Below are 12,858 nucleotides of genomic sequence, written 5' to 3' on the forward strand. Positions count from 1 at the left end.
TCCAGCTCAACCGTGCTTCCAACCCATAGGTTCCAACCACATTCACAGTTCTGTTCCCAACAAAAAACCGTTTCAGACTTCAGAGCTAAAACGTGGTATTAACAGACGTTTAACATTTTATTAATACAGGACTTCGGCGCAAAAGCACATGTAGTCTCAGTGTTCGCAGCAGATTATTAAAGGGAGTGATATTGATATGAGAGCTGATTTTACAGACACACAAACAGTTATGACCACTTTAAGCTTAAAGTAACACTGGTGTTCGTGAAGCTATGTCTAAACTAAGCCAATTAAGAAAGTATGTTGTTAATTTAACATGGTGTTTCCCTCAAAATACTGAAAGCAGCCATCTAAACCAGTGGTAACCAACCCTGTTCCTGGAGATCTAATCCTGTAGGGTTTCATTCTAACCCTCTAACAAAGCACACCTCATTGAACAGCTAGAGATCTTGTTGTGCTGCTAACAACAACATGGCAGATCTCCAGGAACAAGGGTTGGTCACCACTGATCTAAACCATATAATCTTATTTCAACATCAGTATTATTACAGCACAGGCTAATATTCTTTTGTGATATAGGATACACCACTAATCTTAAGGGCATTTTTAAATGAAAAAACTCAAGAACATCAAGCAACATCAAGAAACACAAAGTGGAAAATGAGGGAGGAAAAAAAATGGCATACATGTTTGTTAAAGATCAGCCTATGTTCATGTTTATTACATTATACAGCACCACCCGCTCCCCAAAAATTAATTTATTTTAGAGATCGTCCATGCTGTTTCGGTATTGCTGTGTTCAGAATGTCCACTTTCATTTCAAGCTCAGCATCAATTGCAGCCTTGGGGATGAAAAAAAAAATCAAATAAGTATAGCCACAAAACTTTGAATTTTATTTTTTTATTTTTTTACTGTTCATGGCATGGTAAAGATGATAAACATACTGACCAGTTCTCTCTTCACTTCTTCAATTTTGACTAGGGCAAGAGATGGACTCTGATGGGGAAAAAAAGGGTTTCAACTTTAACATAAACTTTGAAATTCAGTGCAATAATATATCCATTACATTGAGACTACAGTCATAAAACTGGGCATTTTTATCTAGAAATACCTGCAATTAATTTAAAGAGAGCCATTTCCTTCAAGCAGGGTATGTAAAAAAAACTAGATTGTTAAAAAGTATCAAATAATTGCCAAAATAAATAATTTTAGAAAAATTCTAACATTTGAAAATGATTAGAAGGAAAAAGGTATCAAAGTTTCAAATTGATAGCATTGTGCATTCTTGCAGTGTACTAGAACACCACTGGGTGTCCTCATGTATTCAGATATGTAATCAAACCATTCACATTTGGTTAAGATGCACAATGTCAGTTTTGTTTAAGGGTATTTATACACTTTGGCCATGAAGAAATGACAACACTTTTCTTACAAGGCCCCCCATTTCAGGGCACCATATTAATGTTATCTCAATGAAAGTAGTCATGTTTAGTTCTTTGTTGCATATCCTCTGCATGCAATGACTGGTTTAAGTCTGTTGCCCGAGACATCAGGAAGTGCTCAGTATCCTTTCTGGTGAGGCTCTACCAGGCCTGTACAGCCACCATTTTCAGCACCTGCTTGTTTCGGGGCTAGTTGCCTTAAGTTTTCTCTTCAGCATATGAAACACATGTTCAATTGGATTCAAATTGGGTGAATGACTTGGCCAGTCAAATATTTTCCAGATTGGCTTTGAAAAACTCCTTTGTTGCTTTAGCAGTATGTTTGAGACCACTGCCTTGCTGTAGGATGAAGCGCCATCTAATGAGTTTGGAGGCATTTGGTTGTAGTTCAGCAGATAAGATGCTTCTGTATACAGTACTTAAGAATTAATTCTGCTGCTGCTATCTACAGTTACATCATTAATGAAGACAAGTGAGCCAGGACCTGTGGCAGCCATACATGCCAAATGAGGGTGGTATGGATCTTGGGCAGTTCCTTTTGGCCCCCACACTTTGCTCTTGCCATCACTCTGATACAAATCAATCTTGGTCTCATCTGTCCACTAGACCTTTTTCCAAATCTCTGCAGGCTCCTACAGGAACTTCTTAGCACTTCTTAGTCACTGTCACATCCACGCCTGCGTCCTGAAGTGTGTTTCTGATCTGTCAGACAGATGGTTGCGGGTTTTTCTTCATTATGGTGAGAATTCTTTGGTCATCAACTGTAGAAGTCTTCCTTGGCCAACCAGGCCCTTTGTGATTACTGAGCTCACCAGTGCTCTCTGATGCTCCAAACAGCTTATTTTTGTAAGCCAATGATTGTTTCTGACTGTTTATTTTTTCTTATTATCTCTCAACCTTATAATAGCTTCCTTGACTTTCATTGGCACAACTCTGGTCTTCATGTTGACCAACACCAATAATGGACTCCAAAGGCAAAAATCAAAACAAGATACTGAAAGCTCTCTTATACCCGCACTAAGGAACCAACTGAACACACCTGACTTATCCGAAACACCTGTGAAGCCATTTGTCTGGTCCATTATGGTGCCCTGAAATGTGGGGACTATATAAAAAAGTTCTGTAATTTCTATTACCAAAATGTTTTATCATGTAGAAATAATGGTTTTGCATTTGGCAATACACTTAAAAGGCATCCCTATCATCTAGCTAAATACATGACCAAACAAAGAACACATCATTCAAACATAACTCATAATCAAACATTCAAACATAATCTCAAACCACATGATGAATCAGTCAAAGGCTAATTCTTAAACCTAAAACAATGTTCTGAACATTCTCACAACCAATACATCTTACACAGAACTCTCAAGATGAAATGAATATCAAAAATATTTTTAAAAAACTTACAGGGGTCAGGTCTTTGTAAGATTCCAGTTTCTTTTTTAGTGGCAAGATCTCTAGTTTCAACTTGGCAATTTTCTGGGAAAAGGGAGGGAAAGGAAGAAAAAAGTGAGCATTTCTCACAACAATTCAGAGTGTGGAAATACTTAAATCTAAGAACAAACATCTGTGATGCAAACCCTATTTCTGAAAAGTGAATGAACAAGATAATTTTTTTCACCTCTGAGACTTCTAGTATTGCTTGGTGGGTTAGGGACTCGTCCATTTTCCTGGAGGCCAGCTCCTCCTGAGGTATAAAGAGCATATGCGGGGATATGTACATCAGTTTGTAAACGGATTCAGTTAAACCACTTACAAATGGACACATTCATAAGTCAATGACTAACTCTTCTAAACACTCCAAGCCAGTGAAATTGCAAACAGTTCCATTTAAACCCCTGGAAAATGTGGTGGTTTATCAACTGGTTCATCAACCTAAACAGAAAAGCTAAAGGAAAGGCAAATATTAAAAAATGGCAGCCAAAACTCTTTACTAGGGGGTGTCAAACTAAAATCTTAGAGGGTTGGAGTGTCTACACACTACTGACTAACCTGTGTCTAAAGGAATCATTGGTCATACATCACATTACAGGAAAGTAAAGCGATAGGCGATATAACTGACTTAAATTCCTGGAATGTGAATGTGGAATATTTATTCTTTGTGGCATACATAGCTATTTCTGATATAATGTGACCTTCAGAGGGCAAGTCGTCATTCATCTAATTAAGAAGGGTCTAATTAAGAACAATCAAAAGCTTGCTATTAAGAATTGTAATTATGCTAGGAATAAAATATTATTTGGTAAATGAAGCCCCACCAGCCCCAGGGCCACAAGATACTCCAGAAAACTGCCCTATCCATGTACCCCAGCCCCATCCATCACTGTTATTCACCCACTCTCACATTTTATAATGTAAAAATTAAGCAAGAAAAACAGAAACCAACATGTCCTGCTGAAGAGCAACGCTACACTCCCTTGGTATGCTGGAGGGAGGACTATGTCAGCGTGCCCTTGCTTGCTGTTTGCCAGGTTAGTCATTTCAAAGTTTGTAGAACTTTATAGACAAAGCATGTTCATCAATCCATAATAACCCACATATCTCAACAACAGGTATAATGCTCCATCTCCTGTTTTTACACTGTCAGTTCCACAGCATCAGTATACTTAAGGTTTGAAATAAAATTAAACTAGACCAAAGCTTATATTTATGAATCTACCACAAAACACTCCTGCCCTGATTCCCATAACTGGGATTATCAACGACTGGCCCACTTTTCAAGAAGCTGACACGAAGAGAAAAATTATTCATCCTGTTCTGAATAATTCACTGACCTCGGCCATATTTATCCTGAATGAAAGGTCCTTGGATTTTGCTTTGACAAAGTCCATGTTGAGGAGTCTTTCTTCAGCCTGTGCATTCTCCACCTCTTGGCTTTTCAAAATTTTTTTGAGGTCTCTGTTAGAAATAAAGTACCTTGATCACCTGAACCACCCATCCAGCCTCTATACATGCAATACATAAAAAGATATATGTCTGTGTTCATAAAGAGCATACATTTAACATCATATACATACATCATAAACAAATCTACATTTGAATAATCATGACTGGTTCATCTCACCTTTTGCCAGAATTATTCCCTTGGGACTATCTAGGTCAGAACGTAGTAATTCATTTAAAAGAAAATAAACCTTCAAGGGGCCAGTTTTTCCAATTCTATTAGTGTTACATCTAGAATTACATATTCACAATTTTGCAGTATACATTATTTATGAATTCATCATTCAAATGTTAGATTCTGAACTCAGATATACAGTTTTACTGTCTCCAGTTACTTATTGGTGAGTCATTACTGATTAATTGTGCAGATGCTGCCTTTAACATGTCTGCTGAATACTGTTCACCAGAGCTCATGTGTCTTCTGTGATGAAGTGGCAGTTCATCTTACTCCTGTAAGGTCCTCCGTAGCACTAAGCTGGAGCCCAATTTCTTCCGGAGGATGGTGAGCTCCCTTTCCATTTGTCTGTCCCTTTTCTCTGCTTCCAGGAGCTCATTGGTCAGGTCGTTTATCGCAGGCACAAAACTAGATGCAGAACATATCTCAAAATCAGTATCAATAGTAGCACCGAAACTGAAACAAACTATTGCACAATTGAAACAAACTACATTGATAGCTTGTTTACTATACATTATAAGAACAAATTGCAAGATAATATTTTCTCACCCTCGCATGGACCCTAACGATAGCTATGGTTCTACATGATACGAGGTGTCTTGCCTGCATTACCTTGACAATGACGTGTCCCTGACTTTGAGTACCATGGCACAGGCTTCAAGCGCATTCAAGTAATCCGAGGCTGGTTTTGCCAAACTCCCGGAGGACAGACCAATTCCCTGCAAAAGAACTTCCTGGAGATGGCAACCTTCAAAGAAAGCCAGGTCAAATCCATTCCGAGAAAAATTAGCATATGAAAGCAAGCACTCGCGACTGCAAACGCCAAATTAAATTTGTTAGTTAGCTATATAAATAACCAGACACTACCTAGTACCAGGTAGTATATATGTTATTTATATTTATGTCTGGTTGAGTGTTTGCTGGATACGAATCACTCACCATCTGACTGATACTCAGTGGCTTTCTGTTTATGATCTTCAATAAGTAGAGAGACCTCGTTGCATCTGGCCTCGCTGTTATCTGCCAGTTGATACAACATATCTACAGTTCGAGTGTTAACTTCATATTCTGGAGGAGTTTGGTCCCCGAAGATCTTGGTGAGCCACTGGTTAACCTGAAACAGCGAAATGAAACAGTGAAACAGTGAAATTCACTCTATTTTCTCTCGCTAACTTCATTGGCTAGCTTATGTAGAAAACACTCTCAGTAGGCTAGTAGCAATGATTTTCAGCACAACAGCTGTAGCTAGCTAGATCTAAAGTTAGCTTGCCAATGCTGCTATCTGGTTAAAGTTGTAGCTATTAGAAACACCTACCAAAATTACCAGTAAAAGCGCTAGATTAATGTGCGACATACCTTCGTTATTTTTTCACACATGTTCACAATATACAATACGAAATCCAAAATTTCTCGTTCAGTCAGCTAGCTAGTTCACGTGAACGGTTAACGTTAATAACACCATTTTCTTCCTGCCCGCCTAAGTATGGTGAAAAGTTTTGATTATGTCTATTGGTCGTACGAAAGCTGGTCCACCAATGAGTGTTCCCTCTTTGAGACAGACTTTATTATTGGTCGTCAACAGATCTCTTTGTTTTTACTGGGCTCTTCCAAAGTGAGAGACGAGCTTTTCACGGAACATGTCTGTATAAATCAGGACCAGTTATATAAATCAGGACCCACTACCACACAGTGGACGTGTTCTGGTTCAATAGTGGCTCATTCATGCAGCTGCTGCACATTTGTGGTTGAGTTATATTTATGTATCTTTCAATAAATGCCTTGCTTCAAGAAGCTTGAATGTGAGATTTACATTTTATTGTTAATAATAAGCGTAAAATTAGGACAAAGTGAAAAGAAAACGTTTCATTTTGTTGTGGCTACCCCAAATATTATATTATCTGGCCAATATTTGACATTATTGTTAGCCAAACAGTTGTACATAAATCGGTCTGCAGTCACCAATTTGTGTTTCATAGCCGTTCATACTGCGATCGCAAAAATGGTGCTGTATCATTCTAACACAGCAGAGTAGCCTACGACCGCTTCCTGAAAACACATTACGATGAAAGATAATTTTTAATGTTCCAGGGTGAGTAAAATTAAATTTTTTATGCACATATCCTTTAGTGTAATGGAAAATTAATTTTGATAAAGTTTGGAAATGTAGGCTACATCATGCGAAGAGCTATGTCCCAAAAGTTTAACCAGTGTCCTCTCTACTGTACTGTTGGTTGTCATGTGCGTCATTTGTTTCTTTCAAGTCCAAAGCCATTAACCTCGCTCTTCAGAATGGTGATGGAAGTTTCGCTAGCTAGCTAACGTCGGGATCAATCGTCGGGATTATGGATGCGACCTGAAACGGAAGCAGAAGTGCAGGAGAGACGTCAAAACTGTGTTATAATTTTAAATGCAACTACGACATATTAGTTCCTTTACTAATACTACAACTAAAGTGTATTTTATGAGTAAGTAATCCGATGTACCCATAATTAAATGAGATAAAAGACGCAAATATAGATTTGCAGAATGTCTTCCGGGTCAGAAGTGATATTTCTATACCGAACAGGCTGTGCCCTCCATCTTCTTCACTCCGCTATACACCCGGCCGGAGGAAGAGTGCAAGACTGCGTGTTTCACCTCAAAATGCTGTCCGTTCGCGTTGCTGCGGCACTTGCCCGCACTCTGCCTAGGCGGGCAGGATTTGTAAGCATTTTCAATGTATTATATTCGCTTTTCAAAAGGTGTAGAAAAACTACGTTTGCAACCTGCTTTATGAATGTCAGTGAATGGCGAGGACGTGAACATGCAGGCCGCCATCTTGCACTTGAAGGGCCTCCATCGGATTGCTAGTAGCTAGACAAGCTATCTAGCTAGCTAATACTGATTTAATGTACGTGCACACTTGTATGAAAGGGCAGTCAAGGTGCCCATTCTAATATTGCACAGAAAACTGACATTCGCTTCGCAATCTTGAATTGACTTACAAGTTTACAAGCGCTGGTTCTGCACTGAATGTCATAAGTATGAAGGTCAGGTTTTGATTGCCTTCCTTTTCATAGGCAGGTCCAGTACGAAATGTCTTCTGTGCTTTAACTTAACGCTATATTTTTAAGATGCTCGCGTTGAGGTTTTATTTTACGGAATTGTTAGGTGGTTCACGTTTCTCAGTTGACGAGACCTCGCACAGCAGTTTGCACATTAGCTAGCTAGTTAAGGTTTGCTAAGCTACCTGCCAAAGACGACTCTACATGTCGGTGACTATTGGTTAGCTTGTGTGCTGCAAGCTTACTTTTGCGTGGTAGCCACAGGAACGTTTAACAAATGTGCACTTGTGATTGAAGGCCATATCGCAGCTCCTCTTAAGTCACGAAAATTGGTTAAAACAATGTGACTGAATTGAAGTCTGCAACATGGGCTGTTAAATTGGTGGTTAGTAAGCTAGTAAGACTGATAGTTAAGCCTTTACAGTTGGCCATTGTCTGAAGGTCACTTGTTTCGCGTTGTTAGAAATAAGGTCAGAGTTAGCTATTCTCGCTATGCTACAACGACAGACTTATTGGAATTTTCCTATGCAGCAGCTGAGAATGTTTTAGTCAAAGATTACATTTTACTTTTGGTCTGGGGTGCTATGTTTCACATGGGGAGTGATGGGCTTCAAATGTTTTGGTACAGTTGCTGCAGAGAAACATCATATCATGAACTCATTTTGTTGCAGGTATCCAAGAATGTTGCTGCGGCCTGTGTAGGTGCCAGGAACCTCCACATCAACAGACCATGGCTGCAGAAAACAGGTGTGTGTGTGTAGTGTGCAAGAAATTGAAATGTTGCACATGTAATTGTAATGTCTTGTCTTGTAATGTCATGCATGTAAATAAATAATAATAATTTTGTATTTTTTTAGTATTTGAGAACCCGGTTGGTTTCTGCCAAAAGCTTATGTTTGATCTGAGCAGCTGATTTGAAGACTGGAAAAATCCTATATTAAAGCGTATCATAGATATTTGATCCGACTTTGACATACTTTGGATACTGTTTCCTGTGGCTTTGACTTGGGTATTTTTGCTTTCAGGCACTGCAGAGGTGTCTTCCATCCTGGAGGAGAAGATTATGGGAGCTGACACCTCAGCTGACCTGGAGGAGACCGGCCGGGTTCTGTCCATCGGTGACGGTATTGCCAGAGTGTACGGACTCAGGAACGTGCAGGCTGAGGAGATGGTGGAGTTTTCCTCTGGCCTGAAGGTAAGCTTGAGATGGGTCTGCACTCTTTGTGAATATGCTACTTTTCTTGTAAGTGAATGTGTATGAGCAGGAGTGTAATTTCATACACTTGTATCAAGCAGTCAAATTTTTTTTAAATTAATATTGCTTGTACCAGATATAGTTTGTTTTTCAAGTTCAGAATGCTTAGCTCTTTTTCCTCACAGGGTATGTCTCTGAACTTGGAGCCTGACAATGTCGGCGTGGTGGTGTTCGGTAACGACAAGCTGATCAAGGAGGGCGACATTGTGAAGAGAACAGGCGCCATCGTGGATGTTCCCGTTGGTGACGAGCTGTTGGGCCGCGTTGTGGATGCTTTGGGCAATGCCATTGATGGGAAAGTAAGCACCTTTTCCCCAGCACTTTGAGATGGGTGGCATTTGTCATGAAAAGAACTGGTGGATGGCCCTTTAGGTTTAACACCAATGAGACTCGCACATGCATTGGAATTGTTGCAAAGCCAGTGTAGGTGGTGTGGTCTTCTGGTGAACTGGTTTAGTTTCAAAATTGCATCTCAGTTATTTCCCTCTGTTCCTTCAGGGGCCCCTGGGGTCTAAGATCCGTAGGAGGGTGGGCCTGAAGGCCCCTGGTATAATTCCCAGGATCTCTGTGCGTGAGCCCATGCAGACTGGCATCAAGGCTGTTGACAGTCTGGTGCCCATTGGGCGTGGCCAGCGTGAGCTGATCATTGGTGACAGGCAGACTGGGTAAGGCTTTTATACATTTCAACAATTTGCACTAACTAGATTTCATGGAAGTCTTGGCCTATTCAGGGCTCTACGCTAACGCTTTTTCCAAGGAACACGTTAATGTATTCTAATACTCCTAATTCTCCTTATGTTATCAGTTTGCACACATTCTTTACTGTGCTTTTGTATTATTTTACCAGCGGGCATGCATTTTTCAGGAGCAAATGAGCCTAAAATGGGAGCACTGTAGAGCCCTGGTTATTGTTTTGGTTTTTTCTATTACTGTGGAGCTTAAAGTACCAAATCATTGCAGCAAAACCGCCATTGCCATTGACACCATCATCAACCAGAAGAGGTTCAACGAGGGAACGGACGAGAAGAAGAAGCTGTACTGCATCTACGTCGCCATTGGGCAGAAGAGGTCCACCGTGGCCCAGCTGGTCAAGAGGCTCACCGATGCAGATGCCATGAAGTACACCATTGTGGTGTCTGCCACTGCCTCAGACGCCGCCCCCCTGCAGTACCTGGCCCCCTACTCTGGCTGCTCCATGGGAGAGTACTTCAGGGATAACGGCAAGCACGCCCTCATCATCTATGATGACTTGTCCAAGCAGGTCAGTCGAGATTTGAGGCTGCCCACTTTTGTCTGCTTTGTTAGTTTAGGAGGCTTCTTGTGCACAGACTCGAGGGAAGAAAGCATCTAACTGTTCCTTGTTTTCCTCCAGGCTGTTGCCTACCGTCAGATGTCTCTGCTGCTTCGCCGCCCCCCCGGTCGTGAAGCTTACCCTGGTGACGTGTTCTACCTCCACTCCCGTCTGCTGGAGAGAGCGGCCAAGATGAACGACAACTTTGGCGGAGGCTCCCTGACTGCCCTGCCTGTCATTGAGACCCAGGCCGGCGACGTGTCCGCCTACATTCCAACCAACGTCATCTCCATCACTGACGGCCAGGTGCGTGTGTACCGGACTGTGCCAACTCTGGGGGGGATGCACATTTCAAGCTCATTTTGAGTGTCACTCAACTTGTAACCTTTCTCTGCAGATCTTCTTGGAAACAGAGTTGTTTTACAAGGGTATCCGCCCCGCCATCAACGTGGGTCTGTCTGTGTCCCGTGTAGGATCTGCTGCCCAGACTAGGGCCATGAAGCAGGTTGGTCTTTGCCTGTGATCGATGTGTCGCTTGCTTGTTCTCATAAAGGTAGTACTGTTACGTCCCCATTGTGGTCTATGGGTACAGGGTAGTAACAAAATTCATGATCATTAAAGATTAAATTTTATTTACACAATTAATTGTCTATACAATGAACAAACAGGAGGGGAAACACTGGGCGGTACCAAACAAAAGAAGATAACCAAAACAGAAATATATAAGCTACTAACAATTCTAGAAATGAAAGAAACTAACTGAAACCTGAAAATCTTCCGAACCTAACTAACTACTCTGACTATTCTAAACTGAACAAAAACATACAAGGGTGGTACACGCCCGTATCTATATATATATATATATATATATATACACAAGTGAAACTAACAGTGACAGTTAAGGAAATAAACGCCTACCTGAATCCCACTCCTTTTATATATACACAAGTGAAACTAACAGTGACAGTTAAGAAAACAAACACCTACTTAAATCCCACTCCTAACCCAACGCAAAACCAGCAACCAAACCAGAGACGCAAACCCAAACTTGAAGTCTTTTCAGAAATTACGATCGAAGTCAAAATGGCACGAAGTCACAATAGTAATACAGGAGTGAACTAACATTCAAATCCAAGTCACTGGGGTGTAACTGACAATATTTGCTATATATAGGTGTGGGTCTGTTCCTCATTGGCCGCCAGGCAGGTCCGCAGAAGAGGATTGGGGGGAAACAGCGCACTCTTCCCTCTTCACCAATTGCGGAGTGACCCGTAGCAGACTTGACGGAATAATGAGACCGAAAGAAAAAAACGAACCTGGCACGTAACAGTACCAACAGGAGCACCTCTTCCTCTTTCTCCGCCCACAGGTGGCTGGTACCATGAAGCTGGAGCTGGCTCAGTACCGCGAGGTGGCTGCCTTTGCCCAGTTTGGCTCCGACTTGGACGCCGCCACCCAGCAGCTGCTGAACCGCGGCGTGCGTCTGACCGAGCTGCTGAAGCAGGGCCAGTACTGTGAGTGTCTCCTTGCTGAGTCCTGGCCAGTCTTGTTGTCCTGCTTTGCCAAATGCTCTGACCGCCTTCCTCCTCTGTTTTTGCCTCAGCTCCCATGGCCATCGAGGAACAGGTGACGGTCATCTACGCTGGCGTCCGGGGCTATCTGGACAAATTGGAGCCCAGCAAGATCACAAAGTTTGAGAAGGCCTTCCTGCAGCACATCCTCAGCCAGCAACAGGACCTGCTGGCCACAATCAGGTAACGGTCCCACTGCGTATCTTCACTCTGCCTCTGGCATGTTTTTAATGCTGTTTTCCTAAAGAACCAGTTATAGTGTACCTATTTTATGCTCTTTGTTGTACGTCTAGTAGTGATCATTTTGCCCATAAATATGTAATGTCAATATATTCATGCACATAGTATCCTCACCTGCACCAATTAGACCTGCCTTAGGTTTTTAATTGACTGAAATAAGTAATGGAAGTGGAGTTCAGCACATGGGTACACCGATTTAGATGCAGTTATTTAATTTGTTTCTGAAACCTGTATTGCACTTCCATTTGCATGTATGAGTATTAGATGGTTTGTGTTCTTGGGCATTTAACCTTTTCTTTTTTTTAGTTGCAATGTCTGATTTATTTGTGAAATTATTTAATGACAGTGCACTTAAGTTGCTGTTTTATAACATACGTAATGGTAATACATGGGCATATAAACCATTCCAAAAACAAATTCCTTGTATTGCAGGACTGATGGCAAGATCTCAGAGGCTTCAGATGCTAAGCTGAAGGAGGTTGTCTTGAATTTCCTGTCTAGCTTTGAAGCATAAAATATGTTGAGTTATGGTCGACTGTTTCGTCATGTTTCCACAGTGCTCCAGTTGAACTTTGTATGAACTTTAAAAATGAAAGCAGCACTTCATCTTTAATGTACAGATATCTCCAAATGAGAATAAAGTGTTCTAACCCCATATGTGCAATGTTTTTTTTTTTTTTTTTTTTTTTTTGCGCTGAACACGAACACATGTAATCTTTGGATATACAATATTAGCCCCTCCATCTTTTAGTACACACCATGTTCATGCACAGTACCGTCTTACTCATTGCTAGAGTCATAAAACAATTTGCTACTGGAGCCAACCATGCACCAGGATGAATTTTAGATGCACAATGCACATGCATACACTAACTGGTAAAACTGGCCAT

General features: G+C 41.1%; 2 protein-coding genes across 2 annotated transcripts; one reads left to right on the forward strand and one right to left on the reverse strand.

The window, feature by feature from the left end:
- Positions 1 to 84: 84 nt before the first annotated feature.
- haus1 (HAUS augmin-like complex, subunit 1) lies at positions 85 to 6,098 on the reverse strand. Its single transcript, XM_035392449.1, has 9 exons — positions 5,924 to 6,098; positions 5,507 to 5,681; positions 5,180 to 5,315; positions 4,841 to 4,975; positions 4,224 to 4,347; positions 3,071 to 3,136; positions 2,857 to 2,928; positions 950 to 997; positions 85 to 842 (listed from the first exon to the last, which is right to left on the reverse strand). Exons 1-9 carry the CDS (start codon positions 5,942 to 5,944, stop codon positions 759 to 761), a joined length of 861 nt encoding a protein of 286 aa, XP_035248340.1. The 5' UTR covers positions 5,945 to 6,098; the 3' UTR covers positions 85 to 758.
- Positions 6,099 to 7,133: 1,035 nt separating this feature from the next.
- Positions 7,134 to 12,623, forward strand: atp5fa1 (ATP synthase F1 subunit alpha). Its single transcript, XM_035392442.1, has 11 exons — positions 7,134 to 7,270; positions 8,283 to 8,358; positions 8,637 to 8,806; positions 8,992 to 9,165; positions 9,365 to 9,531; positions 9,827 to 10,127; positions 10,239 to 10,463; positions 10,555 to 10,662; positions 11,527 to 11,671; positions 11,761 to 11,911; positions 12,401 to 12,623. Exons 1-11 carry the CDS (start codon positions 7,211 to 7,213, stop codon positions 12,480 to 12,482), a joined length of 1,659 nt encoding a protein of 552 aa, XP_035248333.1. The 5' UTR covers positions 7,134 to 7,210; the 3' UTR covers positions 12,483 to 12,623.
- Positions 12,624 to 12,858: the final 235 nt, after the last annotated feature.

Source organism: Anguilla anguilla, chromosome 14 (assembly GCF_013347855.1).
Source record: "Anguilla anguilla isolate fAngAng1 chromosome 14, fAngAng1.pri, whole genome shotgun sequence".
Lineage (NCBI taxonomy): Eukaryota > Metazoa > Chordata > Actinopteri > Anguilliformes > Anguillidae > Anguilla > Anguilla anguilla.

What these genes read in the sequence shown, in the direction of transcription:
- haus1 (XM_035392449.1), bottom strand. Translation starts at nt 5,944, where the DNA reads ATGTGTGAAAAAATAACGAAG. An exon ending in TGTGTGAAAAAATAACGAAG is followed by an intron (nt 5,682 to 5,923) that starts GTATGTCGCACA and finishes TCGCTGTTTCAG; the next exon opens with GTTAACCAGTGGCTCACCAA. An exon ending in CACTGAGTATCAGTCAGATG is followed by an intron (nt 5,316 to 5,506) that starts GTGAGTGATTCG and finishes CTTTCTTTGAAG; the next exon opens with GTTGCCATCTCCAGGAAGTT.
- atp5fa1 (XM_035392442.1), top strand. Translation starts at nt 7,211, where the DNA reads ATGCTGTCCGTTCGCGTTGCTGCGGCACTTGCCCGCACTCTGCCTAGG. An exon ending in ACCATGGCTGCAGAAAACAG is followed by an intron (nt 8,359 to 8,636) that starts GTGTGTGTGTGT and finishes TTTTGCTTTCAG; the next exon opens with GCACTGCAGAGGTGTCTTCC. An exon ending in GCTGAAGCAGGGCCAGTACT is followed by an intron (nt 11,672 to 11,760) that starts GTGAGTGTCTCC and finishes TTTTTGCCTCAG; the next exon opens with CTCCCATGGCCATCGAGGAA.